Source organism: Orussus abietinus, unplaced genomic scaffold, assembly GCF_000612105.2.
Source record: "Orussus abietinus isolate OABI.00-Male unplaced genomic scaffold, Oabi_2.0 scaffold15, whole genome shotgun sequence".
NCBI lineage: Eukaryota > Metazoa > Arthropoda > Insecta > Hymenoptera > Orussidae > Orussus > Orussus abietinus.
The window spans coordinates 353877-367630 of NW_019396010.1; the positions used below are offsets into that span (position 1 = coordinate 353877).

The window sequence follows — 13754 nt, forward strand, 5'->3', positions numbered from 1 at the left end:
GAATGGAAATCGGCGGGGAGGAATTCTCTCTTTTCCCTTAGATACGCCTCCACCTTTTCGTTCCTGGCGACGAGGGGGACGAATCTCCTTCCCTCCTCTCTCTCTCTCTCCGCTTTACGTAAATGTGCATAAGACCGCATTAAAAATTGAACGGTAAGCGGGAATTGATCAAACCCAATTTGCATGTCGAGAGGATTCTCCAAAGTGCGTTTAGATGAGCCGACGTCGACGGTATCGATCTTCATCCGGAGAATGCATTTTTTTGCCAGTTATTTTTTTTTTTTATTCCGTTTCCTCCGGTTAAAAGTGCGGATTTCGCGGTTTCGAGAGGTTGGCGGCAAATTAAGGCGGAAATCGCCCCGACCTGGCTCTCGGGCTTCTCGGCTCGTTCCCAGGCTGTCGTCGCGGAAACCGAGACTACCGGATGTCTGCGAGCAGGCCGGAAGTGACCTTTTCGCGGAATCGCTCCTCGCATTCCTTCCCGCTTACGGGTCCTCGACTCCCTTTTTTTTTTTTATCCTGACGGTTTTGTCAATCCTTTATGCCACGTTCTCCGTCGCCATCTTATCGCCGAATTACCCGGACCGCCGTTTCATTCCACTCGATTTAATTTCTCGACTGAACTTCCCGACTCCTCTTATCGGAGCCCCGATTCAACGGCGAGGCAGCCCCTTTCCCCCTTATCACCGGGAGGGCCTAATCGATGTCGCGCGATCGATAGGTCGCTTATCGAGCCCATCACCTGCGAGGCTCGCGACATTTCGTGTTTTCCCTGGAAGTTGCTATAGCAATTGGACGCCCTGCGTATCGATTCGCTCTACGTCGAGTCCGGAAGTGAGGAGGGTACCACCTGGAAGATAAATTTCCCTCTTAGAAAATTTTTTTTAAATCTATTCTCTAACCTGGTTATCCGTCTGATTTTTTTATTTTCCTCTCTTTTTTAATAGTTATATCTCCGAACTAGGAAACCGCGTTTTTGTTGATAAGTCAGTCTTCCCTGGGAAGTCAAGCACTCCCGGCTGCACCTTTCGTTATCATCTTCCTCACATTTCCTTATCGCCGGCTTCCTCGTGTAGTACACAGGCCACGTAAGTCCCCACGCATACGCGCGCACCGAGACCCATACCAGTCGCGAGGTGCGTGTGCATTGTTCGTGCATATAGGTGCGCTTCCGATGCGTAACGCGCGGTCGCTGCACAGCTGTGGCCGTATAAGGGGTGGTTCAAAATTTCGGAGAATCGTATTCCCCGGAGGGACATATTTTAATCGACGCCCAAAGGCGAGAGATAATTAGTGAACAATTGCCCAATGAAATTTTTCCATTCCTTTATCACGGATATACCTATATCCCGCTCCGGCGATTTATTTCCCATTCCCTATCGGTCGATTTACGACACCCTGTAGATCGTTGTCTATATCGCTACGACGCCTTCCTTCCCCAAGAGCTGCCGTTTACAGTCGAGATACCGGCCCAGTGGACAAACGACTTTTGTCGGCGACGCACGTCGATCGTACACGTGGGGCCCTTGCTCGACATTATTTTTTTCATATCTCGGGACGCGGGAGATCCCGGACCCGAGTCGCCGAGAAATCCTCGTTACGGTGTAACGCCAGTTTTTAAGAAATAAATAGGAAACACCGGAGGACGTAGAATTTTTTTTCCATTTCTTAAGGGAATTGGGAGTCGGGTCGTTATCGGGTCGGTTGGGTGCTGGTGAATTTGTCGCCGAGGGGTTATTAATTTTTCTTTTTTTTTTTTTTTTCGGCGATTTCTTAGAGGCCACGTGTTGCCCTCTTGTCGGCACGGAGTCGCCATAAAGTCGGCATAGGGTGACAAACGGGCGCGTGCCGCTAATGGGAGGGAATTATTGCGAGCCTCGTTGCGTTCTCCCGTACAGAGAGTGTAATGGTCGTTGTTGCAGTCGTTAGTCCTAGGTGATAGGACCGGGTCGCTAGAGAATATCTCGCCAGTCTGGGCCAGCAACGATCGCGGAGTGTTCCCAAAGTGTTTCGTGGATAATAAAGAAAAAGTGTGGAACAGCGGTCTCGATGGTGGCTTTTTATGCGAGTGGGTGACCGCCCAGCGACGATGTCATCGGTCTCGGTCGATCGTAACCGGTGATCGATTCGGAGTTACAGGACGAACGTGAGTTCCCGAATTTGTCGTACCTTGTCCTGGACCGGGATTTTCCGAGACACCCCATACACCATGGGGCCACTATCTCGCGGCGGACCAACGGCAAGTGCTGATTGGGTCTAATCCGTTTAATTCGCGGAATGAGTTTCAGTGGACCATTTTAATTCGAGCACGCCGGCTGCTCGCCGATCTCGGCGCGACCTCCTCGAGGAGCTTTGTCCTCCGTTTCTTTTTCCATTCCCTTGTTAAAGAAAAAAAAAAAAAAATAAATAAATAAATAAAACTCCGAAAAATCTATGTGGCCCCAGGATGCGGGAATCAATCGCGGACGCGACGACCGCGACCGGGTGTGATCAGCTAAAGAGATGGTCATTTTTGAGGTCGCGATAGAAAATGTCTTTCGATATTTATTTCTCATTTCTCGAGGCACCGAAGATCGACCGAAAGAATTGCAGCTCGTTTATATGATAATATCGGGACGAAGCGGCGCCTTATCGATCCGGCGATACGCATCGGAGACGCGCTTCGTTACTTGGACGTATGATTTGGCGGGAGGTGGGGAGAGATCCCATTGAAAAAAAATTTCATTCCGGGCCCAGCGCGTGCCCAAGTAACGGGTGACCGATTCGGACCAGTCCCCAGCGATCCCGAACCAGTCCCGAGCGGGAACGTTCCGACCGGACGAGCGTTCCGCTCCGCCGCGCGCATGCGTGACTCACTATGGCCCCACACGCTCAGGCGCGTATACGTGTGATATCTCGTTAAGATAATTCGAGGGAAATTTCGGAAATCCACCGGCCTCGTTTAATTAACCAGTGGCGAGATCTCGTGACACGGAACGGGGCCTAGAAACTCCGGTAATTAATTGTCTAATTAATGGCGCCATTGGGGAGGTGGTCGATTAGGGGAGACTTGGGTGAATCTCGAGGATATCTTTTGGGGGACCTTTTGAATCGTTTATATGGGCCGAGACGGTCGGTCGAGCCGGGGGAAAAATCGGAATCGAAATCGAAATCGAAATTCGAGACCGTGGTCAGGAATCGCCGGGGCATTACCTCGCCGAGCCTTGCACACGCCTTTATCCCCGCTCGAGCGTGACGCGAAAGGATCGATCGCGGACCCCGTGGACCGCGAAACGCTCTGAATTTTTTACCCCCGACACCCGGAAGTCTGCATGCACGGGCCGTAAGTCGCGAATCGAAGCGATCGCCACTGCAGGCCCCGAATGTAAATTGAGCGCGCGAGCCCTGCATCCGAAATTGCCTGCGAATGCGTAGGTACGCACTGCGCATCCCGTGTCAAATGGTTCCTGGTGGCAGGATCCTTTTCAGGATAGAAAGTACAGGACTTGGTTAGGGATCCCTCCCTGTACCTTGTACAAACTTGAAATCCGGATTTCACGTACCCCGTTTGCTCTGAAATTTTTTCCGTTTCACATTTTCAATCTGCCCAGAATTTTCTTTTTTCCCTTATTCGGGAAATGCCTACAAGAGGGCGATGGGATTTTTCTTGGGCTCGCCGAGAGCAATTTTCCCCGGGGGGCTGATTTTGAAAATTAAACACACCGGTAACGAGGAACCAGGGGAGAGAACGCGAGTACGCGTTTTCGAAACTTCATCCGGTGTCTTCGGGAGGTTCAATATTTGACGGCCTGCCGTGCGGATTTTCCGGGCTGCGGGATGCAGGATTTTGTGTAAATATTCGGACACGCGGCCGTCGTGTGCTCGCGTACGCAGATTGGTCCGTTTACTGATTGACTAATTTGCTGATTTATAGATTTATTGATTTACCGATTTAACGTCATCGAGCACTGCAACGGCATGCTGCTCCCCGCGCGATAACTTCAATATTTTGTGCACAAGTTGGAAAATGATTAGTTATCAAAATACGTGCAATTTGTTAACGTATCTTTTCACGTGTTCTCGTATTATTTTGCAGCTCCTCAATTCCCTTGCCACGGATTTGGATTGCATGCTGAGCGAGCTCTGCACCACTCCTGAAGCATACGAGCGGTGAGTTTTTTGCCAATCACTTCATATGCAATGAAAAGGCGGCATTAGCGTAATTAATCGTCGATTAACGACGTTTGAAAAATTAAATCGATCGAAGACCTGCCTGGGGGAAGCACGGACCGATTTATTGACCCAGGTCACGTCACTTTCGATCCCTCTGTACGTAGTCCTGGGAGAAAGCGCCGGGGAAAGCGAGAGAGGTCCTGGATCCGATGATCGCCGATTCTAATCGCGATGACACCCTCGCACCTAGAGCCGGGAACGCGATTATTAATTTCCGTAATTTATCGCGGAAACGGCGCCCCGCTGCGCCATTTCCATATCGTAAGACTCGGTTGATCTATGGTGGAGTGCAATATGCGAGTACAATAACGGAGGTGCTGCACGATGTACAGTACGTGCGAAACGTCTGTATGCACGTATACGATACGCGTAGAAAAAAGAGGGGGATATTAAAATATGAATTATTAGTTGCTCAGTTTCACTTTATTATAAAATCGGAGCATCGTTTAATTTGTCCTTTTAAATTGTGTTAACACCCCCGTACACATCCGTGCACTCGGTCGTACACGCACATCGCACTTGCACCCGGGGTAGGGTTAAACCCGCAAGATTTAACGTCCTCCGCATTCATCGGAGAAGATGGACGAGGTTTCCTTGAAAGGACATTGAATTTCAATGGAAAATCGGGAATAGCTTAGGTTCCGGCGGATCCGGCGATGGGAGCGAGTGGTGGTCGAGCGCGATCAAGTCGCGCAAATTTTCGAGCCCCCTTTATAAATCGTTTGACATTAATTTCTTCTCATCGGAATACCGTAAAATCTGAGCGGGTTCGCTATTCATTTAAACGAGGTTTTTTAAATTAAAATTTTTTTAATGGCGCGATTATATTTTACGAAGGGGGTGGGTTGGCAAGGAAGGAGGGGGCGCTTCGAGATGGCCAGGGCGAGGTTGTACACCTCGTAATTGTGGTACTCAGGCAGTACCTTCGTTGGTCGTTGAATTACATTAAGGCCGACGACGAGGGCCGGAGCCTATTAGGCGCGAGAAACGACCGTCAGCTGACGACCCGGGACGATTATGCATAATATCGGCCGGCTAATTCCGGGCATGTGCCTCGAATCGGGTCATTTTCCCGGGTGTCATGCTAATTTTCCACGACCTCCTTGGTGCTTCGTCCCAGAGATGCGGCACGGTTCTCCGGTGCTTAAGACATTTTTTTTTTACTAACGATGAATATTCGAAAAAAAATATGCGGTGCACTTTTCCGCCGTTCATTTCGAAAAAGTGGAAATTTCGGGGAAGGGCGAGTGTCCCTCTTGCGAGAAGAAGGGGTGGCAGCACGAGGGGTTGCGAATTTCATAAACAAAAATATCGGGCCTGGTAAAACGTGGGATCAGGGGTGCCATCGTTTCCGTCCCTTCACCCCTCCGAAAAGCAGGGGGAATAGAAGAAATCCTGGGGAAAAAATGTAAATTTCATTTTCGTCACGGAGACACGACAAAGAGGGGTGCTCGAGGGGGTGGGTCTCCCCGGGCTGCTCCTTTATACCGAGGTTCGCGGGAAATACAAACAGGAAAATTATGTTTTGCCCCCCGGCAGGGAGGGGCGGTGAGGTAGGTCGCGCGCCCTTAATTTTCCTCTCTTAGCCTCTGGGGTGGAGGTGGCGACCATTAAAATGAGGACTCCTCCCTAGGATTTCCGCTATCCCACATTAAAGAATATTTAAATGAAACGCGTTGCGACGATAAAGGGGTTGGTCGGATCCCAATGAAAATATGTCGGGAGGAGGGGGCGAAATTACAAATCCGTCGATGAAGTTATCCCGCGACGTTGAGTGGCAAGAATTCATCCCTCACGGAGCCACCCCCTTCGGCCTCCACCCTCACTTTCTCCGACTTTGCATCTATCGATCGCTTCGAGACGCTCTCGAATCCTCCGGGGAGGACTTCGCTCCCTGGGGGGTTGGTCGATATGGTCCCGGGGTGGCTCGAGGTCGGAGATATTCCGGAAACGCCGCCCCGAAAGTATGCGCCTTCGAATTCCATTCATCCGACCATAGGCGCACTTCCATGGGAGCATTTATATCTCTACGCAAAGTTCGGGGTGCAGAAGCCATTGAGAACCACTCGAGAACTAAGACCCCCTTTGGGGGGTGGTTTTTTTCTCTCTCCCTCTCCCGAGCCTCTACAGGGAATAAATAGAGCCGCCTCTGGGCGGAAGTCTGAGAGATTCGATCGGCCCCTCCTCCACCCTGGGGGTTGCAATCCGCGAGCAACCCCTTCGAGGTCTAAAAAATTCAAGGCGAAAAATCGACTCGCCGATCTTTCCTCTGATTATTTTTTACGATTACGTTCTCGGGAAAAAGGCGGCTCGCCGAGTTTCCGGGTTCATGCTCTCATCCCTGTCGGGAGAGATTTCATCCCCCGCGCCACTGTCACTTACCCCCACGGGGCGGGGCCGCAGAATTGAAATGAAAATTCCATCGCGTTTCTCTCTGCCGCGAGGCCGACTGAATTATTATCGGTCGGTAATCTCGCGAAAAAGTTCGCCCTGAAATATTGCCAGAATCCTCCCCCCAGCCCCGCCCGTCTACTCTTTCACCACCGAAGGTCGACCCTGTCGCACCTACATCTTCCGCGGTGCCTTTTAACGCGAAATTCTCTCTTATAAAAGTTCCGCGAAAAGTTTACCGCGTTTTAGATTTAAAATATAGGCTAAAGAGGGAGGGCCTGAGTTTTCTCGATAAGTGGCGGTAAGGTCGTTTATTTAATTCGTTTGGGATCCTGGGATGGTCTCGAGGATTTTTATCATTTCCCGAGGCCCAACGCGAAGGGTGTGCAAGGGAAAAGAAAAATAATAAGGAATCATTAGATCGTGAGAAACGCGCCGGAAGGGATGTTCCGCCCTGCGATATTTCACGGTCTCTTTCTTCGGGATTCCGTTTCGTTGCCTCGAAACCTAACGCGAATCGAATGGCGTCCAGATTTTCGGCATCGCGGCCGGTGGGGGAGGAGGGGACCTTCCTTTTTCGATCAACCCCCCCTCTGGCCGGTCATTCGATTCGCATCGACGACCCCTTCGATCCGTAATTCGCAGGATCCGTGACGCGTTTTTGCCCGTCAGATTGCACCGCTTTTTGTAAATTTGTCTCTTTGATTTGCCATCATCGATACCCATCGATTCGGAGTCATTAGCCTAATCATCCCTATCGGCCTCCGGCGAGCACATAAACCGGACAGGGGTGGATTCCCCTAGGACCGATCCCCTGGCTCCCCATTGGTCGGCCACGTGCCTCCGGAATGGCGCCCTTACCTTCACCCCACTCGGCGATTTCTCGTTCATTCCTTTCGTGAATCTCGTGTTTAATTGATTACCTGGTGACGTTAATTCGAGGGGCGGAAAGTTTGCAAGACTTATACCGAAGCGTTAGTTGGAAAATTTATTAGGGAATTTTTTTAATTGCCCTTCTGTGCGCGGGGAGGAGGTATCGACTATTTTGTAGGGTCTTCCCACTTGCGATCCCGGTCCTCCGATGTCGGATATCCCCTGATTTTCGCCAACTAACGCGAGCCCGATATTTACAGAGGGGTGCTCGTCGGGCGATACACCACCCCTTGGTTCCAACCCTCCGCGGCCATGTCGTGGATCCCTTCTTCCGGCGAGCCGATATCGTTAACCGGAGACAAAGGGTGGAGGCCCCTCGGTCGAGCCTCGGCTAATTCCGTCGATAATGGATTCCGGATTTTGGATTTCGAATTTCTCCGGCAGTAGGGGAACCCTCCCTCGGGATAACTATCCTTTCGAAAGAATTCCTCGGTTCTCCTTTCCTTCCTTCCTCTCGTGGTGTTTTTTTTTATCGTCAACGCATCCTTTCGGATCGAACACCTGTCAGACTGGAATTAATAAATTTCTCGATAAGGCGTGCACTTTGCGCCATTCGAGCGACGAGGTACCTGCCGGGGGTGATATTTATATCGAAATCCACCCCTCGAATCGATACCTCCCCCCGTGATAATTAAATAACCTGTTGCAAATTATTTTTACGGAGAATTTTCATAACGACCGACCAAACCGCCCTTGATATATCTGTCAAATCTGTCAAATCTGTTGGAAAATTGAAAAGGCATTGTCATAATTTATTGTTTATTTTTGAAAGACGATTTTAGTCCCTCCGGTGATTGCGAGTATGCACGGGGGTCGGGTACGTGTACAGAATTTCCCGCGATGACCGACCGACATTCCGGGCGATAAGGACGCCGCGATAAACGCGGTATCGCGGAGAGGGACGCCGACGTGCAAGCGCGAGTCCCGTCGTTGACATCTAGTGCCGACTTGTCGAGCCGGTGGTTAATTTCTGGGAATTTCGTTGACACGCGAGTATTCTCGAGTCGAGCCTCTCGGGTGAAGGGTCCTCCTCTTCTTCGCCTGAGATACGCCGCGGGATGCTGCGATGCTCTTCTCCGCAACGAACGGGAGCCCGTGCCCGTGTTGATAAGCGATAACGCGCCCTCATCCGCATACATGCCACCGTCAGACCGGGATGTTCATCCCGGGGATCCTATCTCTAAATAAACTCCGAAGCTCTCTCTTAATTCACTTTTTAAATCATTTTTTCCCTTCCGGAATTCCGAAATATTCATTACGTTTTTGTTTCACGTTTGCTTTTATCCGAATCTCGCCGTATTCGAGATACATTTCGATAACGCGAACTTCCTCCCGTTCGGGGGGAATCGCGTGCGGAGGGATCCCCGCGGAAAACGCGGGGTGGAAGAGCATCGCGATTGCGGGCCGAAAAATGAGTTATCTTTCCGCTACCCTTCGCGCGGCATCCCTCGCGCGCCTTTTGTGGACCGAGCGATAAATCCGCTCGCGGGATAATCTCCCGAGGCCTCTTTTCTCCCGCATCCTCTCGTCTCTCTCCTCCTCCCGACGGCTGGCATGCCTCTCTCTCGCTCGCACTCGTTGCGCCGCCTATTCTCCGGGTTTCGCCCCTCACGGGGGTGCGTTTCATCGATTTAATTGCGAGGCCCTTTCAATCTCGATTTTTCCGTCCTGTCGGGGCCTGCGCACTCGTGTTCACCCCCTGGGGCTCGTCGGAGGGTTGCTCCGGTTTTTCTCGACGGCGATAACGAATGTACACCCGCAATTCGGGGGGTGGACGCGTTATCAACGTTTCAGACGTTTTCGCGGAATTAATTTCTTTTTACCCGGGGAATTCATTACTCGGTAATAGTTTTTAAAAGAAACGAAGGTGCCCAGTTTTCATGGGGGTGTCTTCTTACTCGGTGGTAACCTCTTCGGATAATTTCCGCGGAAACTTCGGAAAAAGTCCGCCTCCACCCTCGTCCTGCTCGATGCGTTTATCGTCCTGGCTAGAGGGGGATGAATTTTTCAGGCCATCCTTTCCCGCGGGAGGAAATCGAAGTTGAACGGCCTCGCGTGCTCGCCATCGATATCGACTACCCCTGAATTATGCAGACACCCCCTGCGAGGACGCCGAAATTTCAGGTTCCCCAAAAATCCCGGAAGTCGCGAAATTCCGAAATTTTCGAATTTTTCATTTATGAAAAATCGACGCCGTCATTTTTTTTTCAACGCGAAATGATGGATTAAAAGCCCTTGAATTAGTCGCCTCGGGGACGGTTTTTCAAATAATGGAGTACGTTATCAGGGCGGAATGACACCCCCGGCGCAACATCCGGTCTCGCCGGATCGATTATCTCATCTCCGGAAGCGGAAGTCATCGGCGGACAAGTCTGCGCCATCGCAATGACACGTCATTGCGTGGATTCGCGCCCCGAGGCGACGACGTTATCACTAACGAGGCGATCGATTGATCGGCTATCGACACCCGTGACGGGTATCAGTTCGCATATTCAATACGCGACGCGTTCGCATACACATCGGTTCCTGATAAGCACTTGCGTATCAATTAACGTTAAATATTCCTATCTATTTTTATCCCTCATTTTCAGTCACTTCCTCGACAATGATACATATTAAATATAGAGTTGCATCGCATATGCGCCAAAAAAATTATTAAAGCCCATTCATACGCAATTAGGGTCGTTATCATGTCCAATTATCGAATATCCGTCGAATCGTCCCTTTAATCCGCGATAGGATTCGCGAGTTTATCCCGCGTTATCAGGCATTCGACGTCGGGTTTATCATATATATGTGCATACGTATAAACCAGGATTACTTTGCGTTGCAAAATCATCCGCGAGATGCAAATCGCAGTTAGCGCCCTGGCTTAACGAAGTTCTCGCGGGGGAGAGTCCGCGGAATTACTGGGGGGGAAACTACCCCCGGAATTTGGGGGGTCCTGGAGATGAGGCATCCCGCAACAGGTTAAAGGTTAACGTTAATACTCGGCGGAATATCAAGCCGGGGGGTAAACTCGAGGAGGGGTGGAGGAAACGACGTGTTTACGTGTTTCCGAAGCTGCGGCTTCGCTTTGATCTCCCGACTGCATTCAGACAAAGCGGCGAATTCAAGAGGATCGATCAGGAATTAAAGAAATTTTTTATTAAACTCCCCCATAAGGGGGAAAAAATGAATTCTTAATTTACCGTGACATTTTCTACGTTTTCATTTCTCGTAAGAAATACTTTCCACGACCCGTGGCTGACGGGGGCGAAAATTCGAATGTTAGTCTTATCACCATTATCGATTGCTCGGATTAAGCGCGATTAACGTGATTTAATTGTGACTAATGAAATAACTCGTTAGAATGACGTTTACACGGCGGATTTTGCGGGTGATTCGCGAAAGCCGAGGATTTCGGGGATCATGGTCTGATAAATCGTTATCACCGCCCTCTCGGTGGAGGAAAATAAGAGGGATCCGCCGAATTAGTTGCGCTTTTCCATCGCGGGGAGATTCTGGTCGGATTTCTCGGTTGGGGGACTAATTGGGGCGCGTTTCTCGCCGGTCGTTTCGACGCCGAGCGTCGTTTCCGGGGCCGGGGGCGGAGGGGGCGCCCGAAATGAAATTCACCGAAAATAAATCGAGTTTGCGGCTTCGCCGGGACCAAAGGGTCTAACGAACCTAAAAATCAGGTTGATACGGTCTCGCGCGAGAAACCGAGGTTATCGAGTTCACCCTCCTCGGGGGTGGAGGGAGACACCCCCGATTGGACCGGATTTCGGAGCGGCAGCCGAGCCTTATTAGCGCTAATTCGATCGAGGAATTATACACCTCTCGATTGAATTGCGAACTAAACATTCGTTAACCTCGAGTTTGAGGGAGTCTCCCCTCCCTAAAATCCTTATCATTGGCTGAAGATAATGCCGAGCGCCTTCATCAGAACTTGCCAAGCACCGTGGAATCGAAATTAATATTGGATTGGTATTTAATTCCTCATCGAGACTACGGAGAGGGGTTAAGGGACATATGGGGCGAATTTGTCTCCTGGTAATCGACCGCGATCGGAGATTTATCCCCGATCATTCGGGGGAATTGGACCTCGCAAATCGAGAGGCGTGTCGCCTTCGACGGGGGCGATTTCTCACCCGGTCGAATTTTCCGGGGAGCCAGGTGCATCGCCAAGTTGCGGTGATTCCACGGGAAGGGTGATCACGAATTAAATCTCCCGAGATGGGATGTCTCCTCGGGTGGAGGTTGGGGGTGAGTTGTGAATTTTTTAGACCGTTTCGGGCGGAAACTGAAACGACTAATTCGGGCGCTTCTCGTCATCTCGCGAGTTTCCAAGTTCCTGATTAAAAGGGTCGCTGGTATCATTTATATATGTATCGTCCACGGAGGGATATGATCTGCAGGGATATCATCCCCTGAGCAACCCTCTCCCTGGGGCGGGTCTCTCGAGTCCGTCTCCCTCTCCCTCGGGAGACGGACGAGACGGTCTGGCCCTCTTCCAAGCGACCTCGGCTCCTCCGCCTCCGATTTGCGAATTATAGTCTATTTCTGCTTTTGTCTAATGTTAGCACCGCGCGGTCCAGTCTCGGGAGCACTGCACCCCGACATTGTCCGACGACGAGCGCCGTCGACGTCGCGCGGCGTCTCGCGACCTCCGATAACGACGCGCCGCGGTGATCCTTATCATGGTGCTCTTCTGTAACGTCGTCGTCAGGTTCTCCGAGCCAAAGCGAAAGTCTCATGTCAGGTAATTCATCCTCCCCAAATCTTCGAGTTTGTTAAGTGAAAAAAAAAAATAGTACCATCCCTTATCATCCCCGAAATTAAATTGAAAAAAGTGATACCCTTGATCACAAAATGTTTATCGCCATTTTCGCGAACGAAGGGACAATAAGTGGTCGGGTAAACCCGGTATTTACTTCCTTGAGGCTCGCGGGGGATGGATTTTTTACGAGGCTCGATAAATCCTTCCCTCTGTTTCGTCGCACCCCCGTGCGACGTCTTCATCCCCGCGGAGACCCTTAATGTCTCGCAAAAGAATTCGCTTTAACGTCGTCACGTGCTGCCAGGAGTGCACCTATTACCCATGTAGGTACTTAGGCGATCGTACCTCCTCGCGAGGGTATTACCGGCGAGCCACCCCCATAGGGTGCGCACCAACCCCACGGGAAGGGAGTAACGCTCTTAACGGCGCTCCTGGGGGCCGGCCACTGGCATAAAGGAGGCAAATGAAAGTGCATCTCGGAAAGTGAACGCCGGAAAAGTGCTGCCCTTGAGATGCATTCAATTGTTTATATTCTCGTCACGTGGGGCGAAAATGCATGGGAGAGGGAAGGATGAAGAGCGAGCTGGAAAGCAAAATGCATTTTTAATTATTGTTACGTCGCGATATTGGTGGAGGCTCTCTCGCTGAATCTTGGAATTCCTCGAGCTACCCGGAAGAAGGGCGCGATTGTGATTTTCCCTCTTTTCACCTCGATCGGCCCGAAAACACCCTTCGGGCAAGTTTACACCATTTACAAAACGCGCACCACCCGTTTACCATTGAGTTGCGTAAATCATTTTTCCTCCCACAATGCAGGGGGGGGGGCTTTTGTCTCGCCCGGTCGTTCTGTTTTTCGCCCCTTTCGGCAGCACCCCCCTCTTTCTTTCTTCTCACCCTCGTTTTATGGTATAAGTGTAAAGTGCGCGTCTTTGTCGAGATTCTCGATGAATGGCGGCCTAACCGGTCCGGCGATGAAAGGGGAAGACGCCGGGATTTAACTTCCCCTCGAGTCAACTGATTTTTTACAACCACCAGAGAGAGGGAAAATTAAATTCCCTTAATTGACGAGAATCCCGAATTTTTCCAAGATTCCTCTAAGTCTTATTAAAGAAATAGATAAATTTCCGGCCCGCAATAACGGCTCGTATATCCGCACGTTTCCCTCGCATTCGTCTTTTTCCGCCATTGGGGGTGCATTCCGTCGACGACAATGTCGACGACGACGAAGTGCATTCCAGACCCCGGGGCACCCTCCCAGAGGGTAGTTGACGAGAGAAATTGCTGAAAGGAGGGCACGCGAGAGGTGACAAAGAAGGGGAAATAATTATTGTCTTCGAAGTACCGCGAGGAGAACAGGCGCCATTTCATCGCCTCTCGGAAGATGAGAGTTGCGGTGATTAAAAAGGAAATAGGAAAAAATAAATGAGGAGAAGATGCAGAAGTACGAGGGAGATGT

The 13754-nt window shown here is 50.7% G+C and overlaps 1 protein-coding gene across 5 annotated transcripts in view; it reads left to right on the top strand.

Annotated features, from left to right (window-relative positions):
• The window catches only part of LOC105696402 (protein sprint), a 70724-nt gene that overhangs the window by 20906 nt on the left and 36064 nt on the right, over positions 1 to 13754 (top strand). For all 5 annotated transcript variants that reach the window (XM_023434470.1, XM_023434474.1, XM_023434475.1 and 2 more), the window contains one exon: positions 4076 to 4149. In XM_023434470.1, coding sequence (XP_023290238.1) covers positions 4076 to 4149 — 74 coding nt within the window. The remainder of the gene's footprint in view (positions 1 to 4075; positions 4150 to 13754) is intronic.